Source organism: Trichosurus vulpecula, chromosome 1, assembly GCF_011100635.1.
Source record: "Trichosurus vulpecula isolate mTriVul1 chromosome 1, mTriVul1.pri, whole genome shotgun sequence".
In the NCBI taxonomy this organism is placed as follows: Eukaryota; Metazoa; Chordata; class Mammalia; order Diprotodontia; family Phalangeridae; genus Trichosurus; species Trichosurus vulpecula.
Window position 1 is genome coordinate 52,267,161 of NC_050573.1, and position 23,087 is coordinate 52,290,247.

The following is a 23,087-nucleotide window of genomic DNA, read 5'->3' on the forward strand; positions in this document are numbered from 1 at the left end:
AAGTCATAAACTGAATGACCACTTGTCAGGGATTCTTGATTTGGGAGGAAGGGAACAGAGGAACTTGTAGTCCTATTCCCATTTCTTTGGTTTCATTGCCAAGTCCAAGGTCTTTAAAAACCCTCTGTTACTCAGGATAGACATAACCTTATCATGAATCAAAGGATCTATTTTGTGCCCAAATGTGACAGAATTCTAAAGATAAGATAGTGATCCTGAGCAATTGGACCCATTTGGCCTGGAAAGGATTTAATGGGTCATGCGGTCATTACCTTTATGTACCTGAAGGACTTTTTGTGGAAGAGGGACCAGGCCTAGTCTATGACTTTGAGAACATCACTGAATTGAGCTCTAATCTGAATGGCACTTGAATTGACTTTACATTTGTTAGTTTGATACTTGAAATAAGTAAGATCATGAGAACCAGAGGTTGCCTCTCATAATGAATCAAGGAAGAGAATGGGATTGCTGTTGTTTTCAGCCTAGGCTAGGAAGGAAAACATAGCTGGTTGTCCCACTGAAGTTAATAACTGCAGCAATAACTGTGACTCATATGATTAGAAACGTTGGAAACTGGAGGAATCAAATAAAAGATATCTTTGATTAGAAGCACTGAAACGGTTGGTATTATTTAACGACATGACAATTTCTTGTTTGCATGGCTCTTGCTAATTCCTCTTAGGCGTCATCTGTTCACCTCTCTCCCCATTGGAAGTGGGAGATTTGAAGCTAGCCCAAGGAACAGAGGTGTCATGCCATGTAATCATCACAGAATCCACTCTTCTTCCTTCCTCTCCTTCCTGGAATCATAAGAGGCCAGGGCCAGGTCCTGTGGACTTGGAGAACAGGAAAGAGGGATGTGGCCTTGGGAAAGGAAGAGACACTGCTGAAGTGAAAGATGGGGCACAGAGGAGCCCATTCTTCTTTCCTATAACATTCTCTCTCAGGAGGTGAAGTGCCATAAATCAGAAGTCTTCTTTCACCCCTCTCCCCATGCACAAACTTGAAAGGGCCTTTGGAAGCTGTGGAGATTCCATGACTGCTGAGTGGGGAGACTCAGGAAAGTAATTACTTTGTGCCACGAAGGCCAGTAGAAATACAGCAGAGAAAATCTGATCCTTGGATATTTTCAACATCTTTAGTTCAAAATCTGTAATGCCTTAGCTTCTATGGAACAAATTTAAGGGCAACTATTCTCAGCACTGGGCCCTCCTTCACTGCCACTGTTACTGAGTGAATAAGAGAATTAAGTCAGCAAAAGCTAGACACACTTTGCTCCATCACCTTCTTGCTAGTTCAAGATCAAGAGAATGGAGGAGGTAGAAATGATTTTTCCAGCCCCTGCTTTCCATATTTCTTTGGTACAGGTGCCAACTCTAATACTGTCACATTTTTGTGAGGTCTGTACCATAGAAGCCTTTGCAAAGGAAAGGAGTGGTGCAAAACAGCTGTTAAATTTCCTGGTAAGGCACCTTATTTTCTTGCCTGTTCACCTCGTACCTGGGTCCCCAGCACAAAGTGGCACTAACAGAACCCTGAGACATAAGCATGAAAGGAGGAGGTGGGGCTCAGGATTGGCAGCTGAGAGGCTTGTTTGCATTTGCATTCATTGTTCTTTCCTGAGAGAACCTTTTAGTTTACACCATCTTCAGCTTTCAGTTAAGCTAGGCCTCCAAAATGACTCTCACCAACTTCTCTACCCAATTCCATTCAATGGCTTTGTTTCAACTGCTGTTCACCAGAGCTTTAGTTCTTGTTTTTCCAAGTGCCTCCTTTTTCCTTACGTGTTTAGTTCCAGTTGGCAGGTCCCTAATGCTGTGATGCATTGAACTCTTTATAAACAAAGTATATAGACCATTTCCTTTCATCTTACATGTTAGTAAATTAAGGTTTTATTTTTGAAATAATTTTTTACTAAGGGAAAAATTACTCCAGAAAATACACAATTCTGAATTGTCCACAATAATCCAAAATCTAGAGTGCTGTTTTAGCTAGCATAACCTCTGTTATGCGATTTTCAGAACCTGGTTCTTCATTCTATGAACAACTATATGTTGCTTGTTCCCTCTCATGCCTGTCAGCCACTTCTCTGATGGATATTACAGTCCTCTTGGAGTCAGCCTTCTCACCCCTGCTTCCCGCGGGCAGCAAATCAGCTCAGGCATACTTTTGGGTGCCATGCTGACATCTCCACCACATTCATTGACTCTGTCTCTTCTAGCCACGGGCAATCTAACCTCCTTTTCTACTAAAAGCAATATTTAAAATAATTGGATTTAGCTTTCTATTAGCAGCCTATGCCAATTTGAAGCAGGCTCCCCCCATAGTACATTTGGAAACACCCTGACAAATACTTAGTTGTGAGGGTGCCCCTTCCTCACAGCCTCAGAAAGAAGCTTTGAGATGTGACTTTGCTAATCGTGGTCAGATTCCGTCTTTGCCGCTTTTGTATTGAAAGCGTGATGATTTACAGCTAGTTCCTGGAATACTTCCTCTCCACTGCAGAGGAACCTTTACTCCATGAATAAACAGACTGGCTAGTCTGTTTGGGGATCAAGAAGCCTAAATGGCACAGGAATGCAGGGGTGGCGCACAAATGTTAAGATAAACAGGAACGTTCTCAAAAGACTGTATAAGTCCCTCAGTTTCAAGGCATGGAGAGAAACAACACGTCTGCTCAACCCGCTGCAACCTGACTGTGGCGCTCTTGATCGCGAGCTGATTTCCTGCCTCCCTTCTATGTCTTAAGTGGCAACCGACTGGACACAGCGAACAAGGGCAGCACCAGCTCGCGGGTCTTGATCGGGACTGTCAGCCTGCCTTGGTAGATCCCCACCTGGCCACTCATCTGCTCCGGCCCGCTTGTCTGCCTCTCTGGCTGGCCTCCAGGGAGCCCCAGAACCCTGGAGGGTCACTGTGGTTGCCCTTGTGCCCCTTAGCTCGAACGCTCAATGCCTCAGCGCGACTGCGGACAGTCTGGCTTTGTCAGTCTGCTGCCTGCCCGCTCGTTTCTTTCCATTTCTGTCTGTACCCTTTAGTCTGTCACGCTGTTTGCACAATGCCAGTGAGTACTGTAGCATATTTCACCCGTCATTTTACTCGTCTACATGTCTCCTCTGGAGCTGACTTCCTCTAGGTCGATCACACCTCTTGTGTAGTTAATGTCCGCTTGCCGTAGTCTGGTCAGCCGACCTGCCTTTCCATTTGTTATCGCATCTGTCAATCAGTTCAAGTTCGTCGATTCGTTCTGCCAGCAGGGGTCGCAGACTAGGAGGCAGCGCACGCGCACGCGCGCAATGGGCTTCCGTCGGTGGCCTGGCTTTTGCGGCCCCGCCCTGGGCACACCTCCTCGAGGCGACGGGTGGTGACGTATTCCAGCCGCGCCGCGGGAAGGTCACACGGCCTTCTCCAATATGGCGGCGGCGATAAGGGGTGGATGGTGCCGGTGCTCCCGGGTGAGGTGCCAGGCGAGCGGAGGGGGGAGGAGAGGGGAAGGAGGGGTCGCTGCGCGCTCTCGGCCCCGGCCCCGTCCCCAGCCCGGGACCGGGCCTGCGTGCGCCGGGGCCTCCAAGGGGCGGGGCTGAGCGGCATGCCTTGGCAGAGCTTGGGGCTGGCGAGCCGGTGAGCGCACGGGGCGAGGCCGCGGTTGTGGCGGATCGGGCCTGGACCCCTCAGACCCCGACCTTCCTCGTCACCTTGGGGCTCGCGAGGCTTTCGACCCTCCTAAAGCTAGCGATTTTCGGGGCCTGGACGGGGGGGCTGCTGCCCCGGAGCGCGGCTCCTCCGGGAAAGGGTTGGAGGGGCCATTCAGGTGTTGGGGCCCGCCGCCCTCAAGCACGACAGCCGAGGTCCTGAGCGACTCCAGCCTCCTCCGTTTGCAGATGAGGAAACTGAGGCCCACAGAATGACAGGACCAGCCCAAGGTCACACAGTCTGCGTCCAAAGCAGGCTGCAGAGCCGGGCCTTTGCAGAGGAAGGGGCTTGCCCGAAGTCACAAAGCTAGTAGTAATTGGCCGGGATTAGAACCCGGGTCCAATGCTTTCTTTCCTGGGCCATCCCGTCTTATTTTAGACTTAAAGAAACCGAGGGTCCCCAGGCCAGGGCCGCCGAGGAGAAAATGATGTTACAGTGTGAAAGCCTACGTTTGAGTTGCAGAAGAGTAGAGTCATAACCAGGTGGTAGTTGGTGGCGTGAAAGTTTGGGGGGCTGGGGTTCAGTGGAGACTCAGTTTAGCTCGGTATACGTCAACGCTGTGACTTGGCCGCTTAGAAGGGTATTTCAGAATCCATTGTAAGAGGGTAGAAGAGCTCAGAATGAAAGATGAGGGTGGTCATTAGTTAGAACCTATCGTGATAAGTTCTCAACACATATTTTAGGAATATTGACCAGCCAAAGAGTTTTCAGAGGATGGTGAAAGACCTTAAGTCTGTGATAGAAGGACCACGTGAAAACTGGAATCTTTAGCTTGGGAGTAGAGAGGCCTCGGGATAGATAGGTGATGGCTATCTTCCTGTGTTGGTAGGGCCCCAACCCGAAGACAGATTAGATTAGACTTGTCTTGATTGGACTTGGAGCAGTTTGGGTAGAAGTTACAGGGAGGCATAATTTAGCCTAGAATAAATAAAACTTCCTAAGAGTTAGAGCTACCCCTAAGAGTAATAGGTTGCCCAAGTTGATGCTGGGTTTCTCTTCACTAGAGATTTGCAAATGGAGACCAAATGATTACTTGTTGGGTCTCAACAGGGAATTCCTGTTGAGGTGTGTGTTGTATTAGATGGCCTCTGAGGGTCAGTGGATTCAAAGCCAGGTTTGCTTCCCTGGTTCTGACAGGGCTGCTTGAGGATTTCTGCTTGTTCTTATCTGACCACATCTGAAGTGTTGTATTCAGTTCTGGGCTTAGCTTGAGAAAGAACATTGATAAAATGGAAAGTGCCCATATGCCATAAGAGGATCAGTTCAAGGAACCAAATGTGTTTCATCTGTAGAAGAGAAGGATCAGGGTGGGTGCAGAGACATGATAGCTGTTTTCAGATATTTGAAACATTGTCATATAGAAAAGGAGTTGAATTTTTCTTCGGCCTCAGAGGGCAAAACCAGTAGCAAAGCATGGAAATTGAAAAGAGTTAAATTAGAGCTCTTGTTATATCTATCCATAAATGGAATGATCTGCTTTGGAAGGTAATGAGTTCTTCCATATAAAAGGTCTTCATGCACAGTTAGAATGACTATTTGCCTGGAGTGTTAAATTGGAGATTCTCTTCCACTTATGGATTGGACTAGGTGAATACTGTGTGGTTTATTCTAGTTCTAAACTTATGTAATTTTGTGGTTCTGTTCTCTACGAGGAGGTAAAATATGGGGAGAAAGCTGTACATCTGTCTCAAGATTACGTAAAATGAAGGACTTGAAGGAACACAGCACCCTGCCCAGGGGCTGTGGGGGACCCGAAGACCCAGCGCCCTGTGGGGGGTGCATCTTAGGCATCTTGGAATAGGAGCAGAGTCTGTTTACCTTTCACTCCCTTTCCTTGCTTAGCCCTTCAGCAGCAACATAGGACATACCAAACATGAACCCAGCTCCCCCTAAAACTGACATGACTCTTTTTAGTCTTTTCATTTAGCTGGTCATGCAACATAAAAGTATCACAGAATTGTATCACTAAGTTTCCAGGGACTTAAAAAGTCAGAGGCAGCTGAATCTAGTGGCATTAGTGGCCTGATCTAAAAGCATTAGATGAAAAACAGGAGACTAGGATTCTGATCCTGACCCTGCAACTGGTGAAAGGTGGAGGGGAGGAATCAGGTTACAGGTAGAGCTGAGATTACCACCGGGGCTCATCCCACTGCCTCCTGCTACTCCAAACAAAAACTTACATAGCCTCAGATTCTCACTGACAGAAAATTAGAAATACAGACCTAGAAACACAATGAGTTCTTTCATATTTGCTTCTACAAACACATAAAGTCCTTGTGAACTTGAAAGGAGTAAGAGTGAACCTGAATGGAGTGACCCGAAGGGGCAGTGATTAGAAAGGTGGAACTAGTAAGAATGTCAGGGCCATAATTGAAGTACCTCTGTGGAGGCAAGTAGGATAGAAAGAGCCTGAGGGGGAGAAAAGGGAGGGCAGGGGGAGGAAAAGGTTTCTGGTTGAAGATCTTCATCCACAGTTTGTTGTCTACTTTAGGCCTCAGGGTCATAGAATTTGGAGTGGGAGGGGGTTGGGACCTGCTTTGAGGATTATTTCCTCCAGCTCCTTTGTTTTATAGATGAAGAAAATGAGGCCTAGATAAATAGTGATTATTTTTTCAAGGTCACACACAGTCTAAATACCAGAGTGAGAGATTCTAATCCAAAGTGCTTGACATTAAACTGGGGTACCTATTAATTTCTCATAGGTTCAAATTTAAGTGGTAAGAAAGTGGATGGAATTCTGAGCTTGGAAGTTCAGAGATCTGGGATTTCCCTTTCTTTGTTCTGCCAGCCATTTCTTTCTCAGTTTAGGCAAATTTTATCAGTGTGGGTAAAAATAACTTTGGGTATGAATTGGTGGTAGTTTTTAATAGATTGTATTAATTTGATAGGTTTTCTCCCAGATAAGCTACCAGTTAAAATTAGCGGTAAATAATGGGAAAGGGGGCTGGCAAAAAAGCTGGAGACAAAGTGGAGGGAGACGGACAAAAGAAGAATTAGAGAACAGTTGATATGAAGGTTTAAATAAATCACAAAGGAAGTGATCACCTTTTACCCAAGCTCAAGAAATTCTGCTTATAGCTCCAACTCTTCCTGTGACCTAGGAGCTGGAGTATAACCTATGCAGATCCCAGTTATGATATCTCATTTTGTCCCCGTTTCTCTTCGTTAGGCATAGGACAGATTGATAAGAAGATTCTTATTCTTTCCCCTCCCCTCCAGTCCTTCATTCCACAGAGGTAAAATAATAATTCCTATTTTTTTTTTTGCTCTTTCCCCTCTGATTTTAGAGATGCCTTGGCAGTGGGACCCAGCTCCTTTCTGGCTGGTGCCCTGGACCAGTGTCCTATGGCCCTGTTTATCGAATATGCAGTCCAGGCTTAGAGCTGCCCCTGGTAAGTGAAGCAGATTTCCTCTGCTCTCTGGGGACCTTGGAGGGCGAAGAAGGGACACTCCTGGGAGAGATCAGAGGGTGATCTCTTTTGGCAATATGGAGTGCTGGGAAAACTGCCAGCACAGCGGTTAGCGCTCCCATGGGGTGCTTCTTAAGTACCTAGGCAGAGCATTTACTTTTGAAGGTAGCATGCTACTCAAGTTTGTGGTAGTATTCCACATACATGAGTCCAGAATTGTGTGACCTTGTATGTAATCATTCCACATTGAAAATTCATTCAGGAAATACTAACTTAGTGCCTTTCATGGGCAGGGCGCTGCTCTCAGTGCTGGGGGAGAAATACATAGAAAAGTAAAGTAAGGCCTGGTCTCTGCCCTCACGGAGCTTATGGCCCAGTAGGTGAGACAACACACACAAGTTCCGTGCTCTTTGTTATAGGATGTGATGTGAGAGAGGTACAAACCAAGTACAAGTGGAGAAAATCCCTTTTGGCTTGAGGTTCTCGAAGGATGGATGGAGATTGTGTAGGTGTTTGGGCAGAGGAGTAGCATGAGGAGCAGGAGATGGGGAAGTGAAGGCTGAATTTGGGGAAGAATCTCATTTGTAGGGAGAAAAATCTGGAACAGGGTCAAACCATGCAGGGCTAAGGGACTTGGACTTTGTGGCACTGTCAGAATGCATGCTTTTTTAGCCAAGGAGTAGCCCGTCATGCACAAGTGGACGTGGGGACTCAGTCTGTGAAGATCTCAAGTTTGAACATTAGTCCAAACACTGGTTGTGGGAAATGGTTGTGTGAAAAGCATAGGATCATTGGGATTACAGCTGGTAGCGAATGTTGCAATAATCTTATCAAACTCCCTCGGTTTGCAGACGGGAAGATACGAGGCCTACAATGAGGAATTCAACAAATATTAAGCACCTGCTGTGTCTAAAGAGAGACTTATGGCTTCCTTATGAATAGCCATCTTGCCTTGGACTTGGGAGAATACAGATTCAACTCCTTCTTTTGGCCCAGATTCTGTGTCATTCTGAGCAAATTATTTTCAGTGCCCCAGGCAACTTCAAGCCTTTAAGTTGAGAGAAGGTGCTTACTTGTATTTCAATAAAGATTCCTTATTAGGGGAGCTTCTGAAATGTTGATGTCACAGGTCAAAAAAAAAAAGATATGTAAGGTACTGTGCTAGGGATACAAAATAAAAGGAAAACATCTCCTTCCATTGCACAGCTTGCATCCCTCTGGGTATACAGCCCACAAACATGAAACATTCATCACGTGGTGATTTGGGGTGGGGAAAAAGCCCAAAGAACTGGGCAGATAAGGAAAGATTTCACAGGGGAAGCAAAGAAGTTGAGTCCTGAAGGGAAGGTGAACGATGCAGAAAGATGGAGATGGGGAAGGGATTGACTTGTGAAAGTGCATGGATGTGGGAAATGTGATATGGAATTAGGAGAACAGTTGGTAGGTCAAGAGGCTTTCCCTGTGGTCACAAAGGTGGTGAGTAGGAGATTGGGGACTCTAAATCCAGAGGTTTTCCTACTATCTCACCATGGATACCAGCTGTTCAACAGGAGGGCTCGTTGTCTGCTCGAATTTTTTGGTTATATTCTTGTCAACCAACAGAACCTGAGGAGGTGTGAGCATTTCTGGAGTCTTCTGTTCTAGGATGTACTTATTAACTTTCTGGGCAAAGATGCTTTTGTACTACAGCACCATGTTCCTGTGTAATAATTAGTGCTTAATAAGGTTGGCAAGATCTATATTTGAAATTTTGATATATCTGTAATTTTGAGGGGATCATCAACAATAATTTGTTTGGATGATTCCAGATCTTCATCTCCAGCCTGGTGGGCTCAGTGATTGTACATGTAGATAGATTTGGAGCTGGGTGAATAGGCTGGCCCAAGGAGTGGTAGTTAGTGGTTCCATGTTAGCTTGAAGAGAGATTTCCAGTGGAGTTGCCCCAGAGATCTGTGCTTGGCTCTGCATTCTTCATCATTTTTATTGACTTAGACAATGGAATAGATGGTGTATTTATCTAATTTGCAGACAACACAAAGCAGGAAAGAATAGCTAACACATTGGATGATGATCCTTGCAGAGTAAAACACTGGGCTGACTCTAATAGGAATAAATGCCAAGTCCTCTTAGACTTGGATTCAAAAAATTATCTTCCCTAGAAGATAGTGGAGGTGGGGCTAGGGAGCAGTCAGAGCAGCTGTGGAAATTGCATTGGATTGACCTTGTGCTCCATATAAGTAATTTGCAGCAGTCAGGAAAACTAATAGAATCTCAGTCTTCATTAAGAGAGGCATAGTTTCTGGAGTTTGGGAGGGGATAGTCCCACCAACCTCTGCTGTGGCCCTATCACGTAATGGAGTGTTGTGTTCTCTTCTGGGCATAACCTTTTAGTTAGGAAAGAAAGTGATTAGATAGTTGGTTATAGGGAATGAAGAGCAATTAAAGAAATAAGGGATGTTTATCCTGGAGAAAAGAATGCATAGGCGGGACATCATAGTCTAAGTTCCTTCACATATTTGAATGGCTGTCATGTAGATGAGGGTAATATTAAACTTGTGAAGTTAGAACCAAGAGCAATGAGTAAAAGTTAAAAAGAAATGAAATTTAGACTTAATGTAAAAAAAAAAACTTTCTAATAATTAGATCTATCTCAAAAGGTAAAACAGCATTCCAGGAGGTAAGTGGATTCTCCTGGTTGTGGGGCAGGGAGAGGCAGGTAGAGGGGATTCTTGTGCAGAAGTTGAAGTAGACAGCTTCTGAGATCTTTCCTGAGCTCCGGACTTACAGTTCCAACTGTCTGTGGAACATAGAATAATAGAAGAGACCTTTAAGATCATTTAGTCTTAACCCACTTTTTTATGGATGAGCAGACTGAGGTCTAGAGAAGGGAAGTGACTTGGCTAAGGTCACGCAACTAAGAAGAAACAACTAGGTTTTCTGCCCAGATCTGCTAACCATACACTCAGCTTTCTTCCTCTTACATCGTGCCTCCTGTTCACTTGAGCACCCCACTCATACTTACATACTCACAGTGCTTGTGACTTCAGAGTCATCCTCAATTCTTTTTTCACCCCAGCTCTCTTCCTCTGAGTGCTCACCTTTCCATTTTCGTTACTGTCACTCATGTTCATTTCCTTGTTACCTCTTGTAAATAGTCTCTCTGTCTCTGGATACTTTCCTTTTCCTACCACCTGCATCTTCAGTCTAACTCTTACCCTGCTGCCAGAGTCATCTATCTCATGCACAACTTGGATCACATAATTTCCTGACTTAAGAACCTACAATGACAGTGTGTCCCCTAGTGGATGAAATCAAACATTCAAGACCTATGATCTATTACCAACCTGCTACTTTTTCAGCCTTACTGAAAAACTTTAATTTTCTCTCTCTTTCTCTCTCTCTCTCTCTCTCTCCCTCCCTCCCTCTCCCCCTTTTCCTCTCCCTCCCCCCCATCTGTCTCTATCTCTCTATCTCCTCCATCTCCTCCTCCCTCTCTCCCTCCTTCTTCCCATCTCTCTCCATGCTTAGGAGCAGCTGGGTGGTACAGTGCATAGAGTTCTGGGCCTAGAGTCAGGAAGACTTGTCTTCCTGAGCTCAATCCAGCCTGAGACACTTAATAGCTGTATGATCCTGGGCGAGTCATTTTACCCTGTTTGCCTCCATTTCCTCATCTATAAAAGAAGCTGGAAAAGGAAGTGGCAAACTACTCTAGCATCTTTGCCAAGAAGACTGCAAATGGGGTCATGAAGAATCAGACATGACTGAAAAATGACTGAACACAATTTATGCTTAAACAAAACAACTATTCCCATCCTGTGCTTTCCTGCTGCCTTCATGCTTTTATTTGTGGTGTTCCCTACACACTTATGCACACTTGCACCCTATACACACATGCACACAACATAGCTACTATTTCCACCTGTTAGGAGTCCTATCTTTCTTTCAAGGCCTGGCTCAGATGTCACATTATTATGTCTCACTTTATTTATGCCTGTCTTACTGCTCTTGCTAAGCTCTTAGAGGGCAGGTGCCATGTTTTAATTCTTTGTTTCTACCCAGCATGGAGCACACGGTTTGTGCTCTGTAAGGACTTGTTGAAGGAATGAAGCAGCCAAGGTAGTGCCATTTGGACTGCTCATGTCAGCCTTGCTCTGGTGTTGTATTATGTCCTTCCCTTTCTAGTACACTGTGCTTTGTGGATGACATGAAGTTGGGAGGGATAGTTACTATGATGTGAGATTGAATCAAGAATCCAAAAGATTGCCATAGGCTAGAGTAATGGGCCACAGCTGAGAAGGTGGCATTTAGATTTGCATTTAAGGGGTAAAATCCTACGTTTAGTCTGGATCAAAAAAGGGAATTGTATAGTATGGGGGAGATGTGGCTAACTACCAGTTTGTGTAAAAAGACCAAAGGTTTTTAGGTGACTACAAGTTCAACCTGAAAAGCTCATGAAACCTAAGGCCGCATCAATAGAAATATAATAGAATTAATAGAAATCTGGTTTGCAGAACAAAGGAAGTTAGTTTTAGGTCCCACTGTCCTCCTCTTTTATCAGATGCTATCGAGTGGACTGTGGTCAGTTCTGGGCACTCTTTAGGAACTGGGACATTAACAAACCAGAATCCAAAGAGAAGAAAGTGACTTATCGTTTTTTCTATTTTAAAAATAGAAAGTAGATTTAACTTGATGGGTTGAATATTTGATTTACATTCTTGTTGGGGAAGTTCTATGTTTCTGGTTTTTTCCACAAGTAATGATGATTTTCTTTAAAATTTTTAGGCAAAGTGTTATTCTTCTGGAAGCAGGAAAAGTTTCCTATCTGGCTTGGTAGAAAATATCAAACAAGAATTAGCAAAAAACAAGGAAATGAAAGAAAGTATAAAAAAATTCAGAGATGAAGCTAAGAAGTTAGAAGAATCAGATGCCCTTCAGGAAGCAAGAAGGAAATATGTAAGTCATTTAACAGATCTTTGTGCTCGTTCACTCTGTGTTTTTGAGAATGGGGGAGAATGGAGATTTGAGAACAGAGGTTCATAAAGTCACAGAATGTCAGAGATAAAAAATGCATCCAGTTCCCGAAGGGTCTTTTTGTCCCAGCTGCCTGCTCCGGGGAGGGATATTTGTTTAAGATCCCATGCCTGGTTAGTAGCAGAGCAGATCCGAACCCAGGACTCCTGGCTTCCAGCCCGTTATCCTTCCTATCAGCTGATGAGGTTTGATTAAGGCAAAGCTTGGCCTTCTGACCTAAGTAGAAGAGACTGCTCAGGAGACCGTGCATGCCCCTTACTGGAGTTTTTGGTCAGAGGCTAGATGGTCCTTCCTGTCAGCAGATGGGTGAAGTTAAACGGCTTCTGAAGTCCTTTCCCGTTTTTTCAGTCCTTCTGACGTTTCCTGGTAGGAGTCAGGTGAGGACAGGAAGGGCCTGGGTGTGATTTTCTAACACTTCTTTCCCTAAAAAGGCCAGTTTTCAGAATGCACAATATGAGTAGGCAGTCCCAGGCCAGCCCCCATCGCTAGGCAGTGGTGAATGTCCGTTTCATGTCTGTTTCACTGGGGAGGGTCACTGGAGTTCAAACATTGAGCCATCTGTTGTAGCCTTTCAAAGGCTCTGATTTAGTCGGAAGAGCCGAGGCAAAAACGCAGCAGGGAATGACGCCCTTGGCAGCAGCACTGCAGCCAGGACTGTTGTATTTGTGTTTCTTAGTTTGACTTCAGTAACAGCCTGCTTGTTGGGCGACATCAGAGACCACGGAATTCCTGTGATACGACCTGTAACTGGTTTGTAATAGAATTTGAACAGTGTAGAGCGTGAGATTTTATCACACGTATCAGCAACAAACGGCTCATTTGGGGATGAGCGGAAAAGTAAATTGGTGTGTGCTGCATGGCTGATCTGCCGTGAAGGGGACGGGGATAGAGAGATGGGTAGAGGATGCCAGGAGTGACTTATTCTGGAATGGCTTTGCTGCCATGTGTTTAGACGGTCACAAGAGGAACATTACCTTCTGCGTTGTCCAGATAGGTGTTTTGGGTAGGTTGATTACTCTAGGGCTAGACTGAACCTCAAGAGGAGGTCCTGGGCCAGCACTCATGTAGCTTTCATTGACCTGCTGTAGTGAAGAAGCCTAACTTTGTGAGGTTTGCTCCCTCTCCATGCAGTCTTTTGTACCACAGCCATGGGGCAGCCCTGAGGCCCCCTTTAGGCAAAGAAGAAAGGCAAGTCTGACAACAGGCTGCCAGGAAAGAATGAACTTTTCTGGTTGGTTCTAGCCTTGCTAAAAACTAAATGTAACTGGTGGCTAATTTCTGTCTTAACAAAACTGATCTTCTCTATTATAGAAAACCATTGAGTCTGAAACAGTCAAAACATCTGAAGTAATTAGGAAAAAAATTGGAGCATTCACTGGTACAGTAAAAGAGGTAAGAGACTAGAACATGGTCTTGACCAGGGCTTTTCTCTGATTCCCACTTCTGTCTTCACTGGCTCACTACCACCTCCTGTTAGCAGGACCTTCTCCAAGGTGGTTTCCTCCTCCCTTCCAGCTTTAATCTCACTACTCCTCCCTTTCATGCACTTTGTGCTTCAGTTGAACTACATGAGACTGTGTCCCAAATGTGTTCTCTTTCTGCCTCTATACCTTGGCTCACGCTGTTCCTTATCCTCTCCTCTTAATGTCCTACCTGTCCTTTAAAGTCCAACTCAAGGGTTACTGTCTCCAGAAAGCCTTCTTTGATAATTGCTATTGGTAACACCCTCCACCTTAAAAATCACATAGTAATTTGCCTCTCTTCATTGTGCATCTCTTGTTATGTATTATAATTAATCCATTTGTGTCATTTGCTTGTACCAGACTGTAAGCTCCTTGAGGGCAGGTTGCCTATTTTCTCTAATTTTTGTATTTTCTCTAGCCTTGAGCACAACGTTTTGCACTTAGTAGGCATTTAATGAGTGTTTGCTGATGAAATAAGTAAATATTTATAAATCAGGAAAATTCAAGAGAGCTTACTCAGAATGTGGACTTTGGTTCCTAATCCTTAACTTTCCAAAAATTAGTGTATTGGATTAAATTAGGAGGGTGCAAATCAGTCTTTTGAGAGTGAATTGCTGTTTTATGAATTGCTTTTATACACAGATATTCTTTTTCCTTCCTCCTCCCCCTTCTCCCTTTTTCTCATTTTCTTTCTCCTTTCCCTTTGAACTGCTCTAGTGTTGACACCTTCAAAAAAGCTTTCCTGATTCCCCCAGTCACTTTGTATTTATTTTGTATTTATGCTGTGGTTGCTTATTTGTAAACTTGTATCCCTCCAATAAAATGTAAGGTATTGCATTGGTATTTGTATCCTTAATACCTGGTACAGTGCCTTGTATGTTGTAGGTATTTAATAAATGCCTGTTGATTGATTGGTGTGTGTGTAAGCAAGCTAAATTGTCTTAAATGCCTGAGGGTATGTTTTGACCTGAGGGCTCCCTGCTTTGTGTGCTGGATCCCTAGGTTGCTGAGGACACTGAGGGCCATTCTGAGAAGTTAGAACTGAGCCAGGATGCCAAGAATACTCGTTACACCTAGGCTACCTCTCATTTAGGGGGAATACTTGAGGGTGGGGGAGGACGAGGCCACTGCTGGGAGTTGTTCTGTATGGACTTATGGGGAAATCCCAGTTTGGCCTGGACTCCCCTGGAATCCTCTAGACCTTCAGGACCGTACTGGGAACTGATCTGAAGCCAGCCCCATCCTCCAGATCAGCATTGGGCCAGTGTGAATCCGTTGGGAACAAGGCCACTGGTGACAAAAGACAGTGTATGTTATACTTCTCTGTAGCAAGGAGCTTCTGTACTGCCAGAGGAGAGTTGGCAGGGCCATGGAATATAGGCTGCATTGAGGTCCCTAACCACTTTTGTCTCTCATGCTAGAGTTTGGATGAAGTAAGTAAAAGTGACCTTGGCCGAAAAATTCTAGAAGGCATGGAAGAAGCAGCCAAAACAGCCAAGCAGTCTGCAGAGTCAGTGACCAGAGGTGGGGAGAAGCTGGGCCGAACGGCTGCCTTCAAAGCCATTTCTCAGGTAAGCCTGTGACTGAGAGCTCAGAGGATATACTTGGTTCTGTAGCTGGAAAGAGCCCTAGAGATCAGCTCATCCACAACCCCTACCCTGGAGATGAGGAAGTAGGGGCCCAGAACAGTGAAGGGTCTTAACACTGGGCACTTGGTAGAGCTGGAGCTTGAATGCCTTTTGTGTTTGCCTTTCTGTCTTTTGGGCTTTAATCATTTACTAATGTTTGTCTGATGAAGAGCCTGAGGCTAAGAGAATTCTGACTTTTCTAGTTAAATATTTACAGAACATCCCTCCTCTTATGCAGCCCAAAGCTGCCCAGGCTAGAGAGAGGTGCAGAGTCTCTTGGTTATTCTTCAAACTGATTGGCCTTGAGACCTAATGGTCTTCTCAGAAGTCGAATGGAGTTTATTAGATCAAATGAGCTTTGCTGTCCAAAAAAAGGACAATGTATATAAGGACACAAGAAAATAAAGGCCAAAGTCTAATTGTGCAAATACGTAATAGTAATATTTCGTGTTTGCATGAGTAAAGTAGAAATGCTACTTACCCTCTGTACCCTGGAATTCAAGTTCAAGAACTTCTTGCATTGTCATCTTTAGCAAATCCCAGTAATTTGGAAGGTTTTGGAGGGATCCAGTCTGGCCTCCCATAGATCCAGAAACTAGTAGGTGCCTTGAAAACAGATGATAAATTTTTGTGATCCTCTGGACAATTATCCTTTTTCTTAGGGAGTTGAAAGTGTGAAGAAGGAACTAGATCAAAGTGTACTAGGACATACAGGCTCCTACCGAAGGCCCGAGAGACTGCGAAAACGGACTGAGTTATCTGGAGAGAAAATCAAAGAGGATAAAGTATTTGAACCCAATGAGTAGGTATTTCACAAACTAAATCCCTTGAGTTATTGACTACACCTGGCTTTGATTTCTTAGCCATTTTATTTTGTGTAGGTAGAAAAAGAAGCTGAACTAGTAGCTTGATCCCATGTTCTTGGCCCTTTTGACTGCAGTGTTATATTTTTGGGTTATCTTCAATTATCTGTCCCAAACTTAACTTTCTGAGATAATCCAAAAGAGAGTCCATGGGTCTGATCCCTCTTTTTTTCTACCAAAGATCTCATGCATCTCTGCATTGGATTCACAGAACCAAGATCATGGGATCTAGAAGATGGAAGGGATTCTAAAAGTCAGCCAGTCCATCCCCTAATTGAGCCTGTGAAAGGGGGAATGACTTGCCCAAGAAAGAACTGGGATTTGACCTTGGTCCTCTGGCTTCAAATCCAGTGTTGTTTCCGTTTCACCATGGAGCATCCCTCTCAAAATCAGGAGCAACAAATGAAGAAAGCTTCTTGTTTGTACATATACATACTGCATTTTACACACACACACACACACACACACACACACACACACACACACACGCACTCTCTTCTGCATATCTCAAAGCAGTGGATTCATCTGTGACAAAGACATGGGGCAGGATTGTTGTGGCCTGAAGAAGGCAGGAAAACAAGCAGTAAATGCATGTGTGGGCTGGACCTGGGGAGTTTTGAGCATCGATGGTTTTTCTGGAAGTATCTATCATGTTCCCTTTTCAGACCTCAGGCCAAGGTTACTGATGAAATGAATGCCTTGTGATTTTCCCCAGGGAAGCAATGGGAGTTGTGCTGCACAAGGATTCCAAATGGTATCAACAATGGAAAGATTTCAAGGACAACAATGTCGTCTTTAATAGTAAGTGGCAAAAAGCTTTCTTGACCTTGGAACCTGTCTGAAGTCAGCTTGGAGAGGCCCAGCCTTGTGCTGTTAAATGTTTTATCAGGGACTTGGAGAAAAGCAGGTGACAAGGATGGCTAACTTGTTGGATGACAGGATATGAACATCTTAATGGGCTTGAATAACGGGCTAAATCCAGATACAATTGAGGTAAACATAAGTACTGTTCTTGGGTTAAAAAAGTCAACTTTATATACTCAAAATGGAAAAGGCTTGGTTAAACAGCATTCCATAACAGTAGCCCATCAGCTCAGCAGGAGTCATGGGCAATCAGGAAGGCTAATAGGGTCTTGGACCGCATTGAAAGGCTAGTTGATTGGTTGTTGTCCTTCATTATGGAAGAAGACAAAAATGACATCACTATGTTAGAGTCAAGTTGTGGTGCGTCCTACTGTGGCTGATCAGACCAATATAAGCTCAGAATACTCTATCGTAGGTTACGCACAAATAATGCAAGTGCACATTTGAGGTGGATTCTTTAAATTTGCACATTTTGCATTTCTTTTGAACTACTTCAATTCTTCTTTGCTCTTAGAGCACAGCACCTTCTCTGATGAGGGCATGCCATGCTTCACGGGTCCTATGCCATTGTCGCTCATGTCATAGTCAGTTCCAAAGATCTTAAGAAAGACCTTGAGAGTGTATTGCTTTTTTCTGACTACCAGTGAGCCCTTGCCTTGTTTGAGTGAGTTCTCTATCTTTTTGGCAATTCTAACAACATGGCCAGTCCATCAGAGTTGCACTCTCTGAAACAGCTTGAATCCTTGGCAGTTTAGTTCAAGAAAGGACCTCAATGTCTGGTATCTTACCTTGCCAGGTGATTTTCAGAATCTTCCTAAGACAATTCAAATGGAAGCAATTTAGTATCCTAGTATGGCACAGGTTTCACATGCATACAACCAACACAGCAGCTCTGTAGATCTTCAGTTTGGTAGGCAGTCTAATACCTTTTCTCTCCCACACTTTCCTTCAGAGTCTCCCAGCTAGCTCTGGCAATGCGTGTGTCAACCTCATTATCAATGTGTACATCCCTGGAAAGTATATTGCCAAGGTAAGTGAACTTCTCCACAGTATTCAGAACTTCTTCATTTGCTGTAACCGATGGTTCCATGTACTGATGGTGTGGTGCTGGCTGATGGAACACCTCTTTTCTTGGTGTTTACTTGTTAGGCTAAAATGAGCACAAATAGCAGAGAATTGATCCATACTTTGTTGCATCTCAGCTTCAAAGGCTGCATTGAGTGCACAGTCATCTGCAAACAAAATCATGCACCAACAGTCCCTCTGCTTTAGTCTTGGCTTGTAGCATTTTTGAGTTGAAGAATTTACCATCAGTGCAGTAGCTGACCTTGATGCTGTGTTCATACTTATTGAAAGCATTTGGCAGCATGGCTGAAAACATCATGCCATGGGAGCAAGCACACAGCCTTGTTTTACTGCATTGGTGACTGGGAAAGCAAGAGAGCATCTTCCATTATCCAGACCTGGGCAAGCATGCCATCATGAAATTGATGTACAGTACTGATGAACTTTCCAGGCAGTAAAATTTTGACATAATTTTCCATAAGCCCTCACAACTGAGAGCATCAGGAGCTTTGGTCTTACCTATAAACGTTGCGTGCAGACTTCTGTTCTGCTCCTGGCATTTTTCCTGGAGTTCTCAGGCAGCAAACACCACATAAACTGTTCCTTGTCCCTTTCTGAGGCCACAGTGGCTCTCCTGTTGATGACCATCTTCCAGGTGAAGGGATCAGTCCATTAAGAAGGATGCCGGCAAGAATCTTGCCAGCAGTGACTAAGAATAAGACCCCCCTGCATTTGTCACAGGACAATCTATTTCCTTTACTTTTATAGAGATGGAGAATGGAGGCATCCTTGAACTCCTGGGAGGGTACCTTCGTCTTGCTATATAACCTGGAAAATTTCAGTCAGCTTTTTTGTAAGCAATGGACTCCCCCTCCACCCCGCTGTAAATTTCAGCTGGAATAGAAGCAGTACCAGGTGCTATGGCACAAGAGAAGAGCCTGGTGGCGTTCAAAACCTCTTCTTCAGTTGGAACTTCAGCTAGGGAGGGATTGATTTCAACTTGAGGTAAAAGGTCAGTGGCGTCAGCATTGATTGATGACAGTCTGTTGAGAACACTATTGAAGTGTTCAGCCCATCTCTCTAGGGTCATGTCCTTAATACTAATCAATGTTTACACCTGCACTGAGTAGTTGAGATGCACCACAGATAGCCTCTGGGCATCATAAAAGCACTTTGGATTGTTGCTATCAACATAAAACTGAATTTCATCTGCTTCTTTACCCAGCCAAGGATCCTGAATCTCTTTAAGCTTCATTTGTACTTTACTTTTGATGGAATTAAATCTGTTGCCTTCATAGAGGTGGGTAAACTATCCTGCTGGTAAATCCTGTGGAGTTCTTGTTTTTCATTTAGCAGCTTCTGAATTTCCTCATCATTTTGTCAAACCAGTTTTGATGTTTATGAGTGTTCTGACCCAGATAAGCAAATGCAGTGCTGTACACCACATCTCTGAAAGCTGCCCACTTTTGTGCTTCACTGTTGCTAACCATGTGTTGGCTCAACTTTCCCTCCCAAGTTGGCAACAAACTGTTCCAGTCTAGAGGAGACGCACTCTAATCTGTTGACATTAATTCTTCTGGTAGTCATTTTACCTTGGGGCTGCAGCTTTTGTTGAAGACTAACATGTTGGATGACTGGATACAAACATCTTGATAGGCTTGAATAATGGGCTAAATCCATATACGTTTAGGGTAAACATCTTGGGTCAACAAAGTCAACTTTATAAACTCAAGATGGGAAAGGCTTGGTTAAAGGACAGCTCATAAAAAAGATCTGGGGATTTCACTAGCCCATCAGTAACAGGACAGCCCAGCAGCCAGGTATGCTAATGGGATCTTGAACTGCATGGAGAGGCACAGTGACTGAGAACAGTGACTAGGCCACGATCATCCTGGTGTCCTCTTTTCCTTATTGGACCAGATTTGGAAGGTTGTGTTTAATGCAGGGTACGTTTTAGGAAGGACATTGGCAATGTAAGAAGAATCCAAGGAAGGAAGACCAGAATAGCATGAGGAAATTAAAGATCCTGCCATATTGGGGTTCATTGAAGGAACTGGGCAATTTAAAGGCTTGGTGGGATATTATCCTGGTTATTTTGACCCCAGAGAACAGAACAAGGAGCAATAGGTGGGAGTTACAGATTGTCAGGTTTTGCGTCAGTATAAAGAAAAATTTCCTAATAAAGTAATTTTAAAATGTACTGGACTGGAGGTGGTGCCTCCTCCTCACTGGAGGTTTTGGGGTCAATGTTGGATAAACACTTGTTGGTGGGTGTTGTCTAAGAGATTCTTGGTCAGGTGTAGGTAGGACTAGATGGTTTCTGAGATTCTGTCAGTCAATTAATAGGCATTTATTAAGTGTCTGCTTCATGCCAGGCAATATGCTGAGCCCTGGGAATATACAAATATAAAAAATCATTAATTTTCTTTGGCCTTGAGGTAAAAAGGCAAGAGGGAGGAGTGAAAGGAAACACAGAATTTCAGAGTTGGGCAGGACCTCAAGAAGTACTATGATTAGTGGAAACAGTGCTAGCTTTGGAGTCAGGAAAGCTTGGGTTCAAATCTTGATCCTGTCTGTGTGACCAGGGGCCTGTCACTTAACCTCTGAGAACCACCCTTCCTAAATGTTACGTAAATATTATTGTTATTTCTACATGAAGACAGCTATTTTATCCCCAGAGTTCTCTTCTTTAGGCTAAGCATCACCATAAGGAAGGGCATAGTATCTCCAGTACCTGATGTGGCAGTTTTGTCCAACTCTTTGGAGGGTACCTCCTGGGGATGAGTCAGGGAGAGAATCTTTGATCTACAAGGTAGGGAGATACTAGGGAGAGCTCTTGTCACAACAGGCTCCCTTGTCATGACAGCAGGCAAGGAGGTGATTCTCCCCAGGGTGTTCATCTTTATTGGTAGAAAGTTGAGACAGAGTCCCTCATCTTAATCACTGATTTTTCAGGCAGCTGGTTTGATTTCTTACCACACTCACACAGAGCACTTTGTTCTGTAGGCATAGTAGTGTTTGCATTCTTAATGGGCTATGGGAATTAGCTGGGAAAGGGCTTTAAAAAAAAAAAAAAAGGTCCATTTTTTCATACTCTTTCAACATATTGATCAGTTGTGCTGATATTTTTTCCCTCTTAAAAAAAATGCTGTTTGGTATATGGGCAGGCTCTCTGCAGGTGAATGCTTGGGATAACTATAATGATTTTAAAAACTGAAAGTATCAAGTAAAGCTCATATAAAGTAATAACTGACCAAAAAAAAAAAAGGAGTAGTCATCAAGCCTTTGCCTGAAGAGATAAGAAAATGCCCCTCCCTCCCTTTGCAGAGTATGGGAACCATGCTTGTGGAACATTGCATGTAGATAAATTCTCCCTGTACGTAAATTCACATTACACAAATTCAACTCTGTGTAAATAATTCTGAAAGAAATTCTCATTCAAAAACCAATTTTTTTAAAACTTGTGTTGATTTTATTGTGCACTACTGTGCTCTCTGCTCTTGCTGCTCCATGGCCTTCTACCATCCCACTAAATGTGAAGATAAATTCCAATCATCATTGCTACGTAGAATGTGTGCGTGCTTATAGACAACACAAAATCCAGTAGACTTGGAACACAAACAGCTCTTGTTGCAAGAGAACACAGCAGGGCAGGAGCCAAGATGGCAGAGTAAGAAGTAAGTTGCTCTCACTCTCCCTTATTGACCTCTGAAAGCCCAGAAAATATCACCCCAGGAAAAACTCTGGAATAGCTGCGCCATCAGAAAGACAGGGTGCAGCAGTCTTGTAGCCCAGGAAACTTGGGGGATTAATGAGAAAGGTTCCTCTTGTTCTGATGGAGGGTGAGCAGTACAGGACAGGAGGCATCCCAGCAAGCTCTACCTCAGCAAACCGGGGGGAGATCCTAAACCCCAGGGTAGTGGAGCAGGGTAAGCAACAACACCAGGAACCCTCAAGTGCCTTGGCACTGGCTGGGGAACTGATAGACACCAGCTCGGAAAACCACCACGTGCACCAGTGGGCAGGCATTCTCCATCAGCTAAATCTCTGGGTGCTTCAGCACAGCTCCAGGCATCTTCCAGCAGCTAAACCTTCTAGTGCTTTAAAGAAGCCCAAGTGAGCAAGCATCCTCCAGGGGCCAGACTCCCCACCCCCATCCTGAGAGCTTTAGTGTTGCTGACCCCAGCTCAGTACCAGCTAAGCTGCTAGACCCCTACAACCTCCAGCTGCCAGCACCTGAGGGCCCAGTACACAAAGCCAGTGACGAGGTCCCAGGCTCCTAGCACAAGAAGCTTGGATCAGTGCCCCCAGTGCTTCAGCAGGAGAGCTGAACTTTAAAAGCCAGAAAATAGGCAAACACCATGAGCAAAAAGCAGAAACAGACCGTGACCATAGATTCTTATTATGGGGACAGGGAAGATGAAGGCATAAATTCAGAAGAAAATATTGCAAATATATCTACCTCTGAAACCTCAAAGGGGAATATGAACTGGTCTCAAGCCCCAGAAGCCTTCTTGGAAGAGCTCAAGAAGGATTTTAAAAGTCAAATAAAAGGTAGTAGAAAAATTGGGAAAAGAAATAAGAGGCATGCAAGAGAGAGTCGATAGCTTGGAAAAGGAAGGACAAAAATGGACCAGAAAATAAGTCCTTAAAAAATACAATTGGCCAAATGGAAAAAAGTACACTGAAGAAAGAGAACTCAGAAGATATTGCGTCCAGATAGCACTGAGTGAAACAAGACCGTCAAATGAAGGCCAGCTTACTGAAGTTGGAGCTGGATACATGTTTTTTTGGCATGGCTGCAGTGATGGGGAGCACTATTAAGCTGGCATAGGTTTCACCATCAAAACTAATCTAAGTCAACAGGCTTGTATGCCTTCCAAAAGGAGTGAACAATAGGTTCATGACAATGTGATTGCCTCTTGCAGGAAAGCACCGTGCCACCATCATCAGTGTGTGCTTCCACCATAAGGAACCCTGGTGAGGTCAAAGAAAAATTTTATGAAGACCAGAAGACGCTCATCATCAATGTGCCAAGGGAGGACAATCTTGTAATTCTGGGTGACTTTA

The 23,087-nt window shown here is 44.2% G+C and overlaps 1 protein-coding gene across 2 annotated transcripts in view; it reads left to right on the top strand.

Moving 5' to 3' along the window:
* Positions 1 to 3,382: 3,382 nt before the first annotated feature.
* Positions 3,383 to 23,087, top strand: part of TIMM44 (translocase of inner mitochondrial membrane 44) — a 51,197-nt gene continuing 31,492 nt past the window's right edge. Inside the window, exons 1-7 of one of the 2 annotated variants that reach the window (XM_036740584.1) lie at positions 3,383 to 3,455; positions 6,981 to 7,085; positions 11,886 to 12,056; positions 13,446 to 13,526; positions 15,019 to 15,168; positions 15,888 to 16,027; positions 16,804 to 16,889. In XM_036740584.1, coding sequence (XP_036596479.1) covers positions 3,414 to 3,455; positions 6,981 to 7,085; positions 11,886 to 12,056; positions 13,446 to 13,526; positions 15,019 to 15,168; positions 15,888 to 16,027; positions 16,804 to 16,889 — 775 coding nt within the window. In that variant the 5' untranslated portion in view covers positions 3,383 to 3,413. The remainder of the gene's footprint in view (positions 3,456 to 6,980; positions 7,086 to 11,885; positions 12,057 to 13,445; positions 13,527 to 15,018; positions 15,169 to 15,887; positions 16,028 to 16,803; positions 16,890 to 23,087) is intronic. The other variant, XR_005009298.1, reaches the window with a different exon arrangement.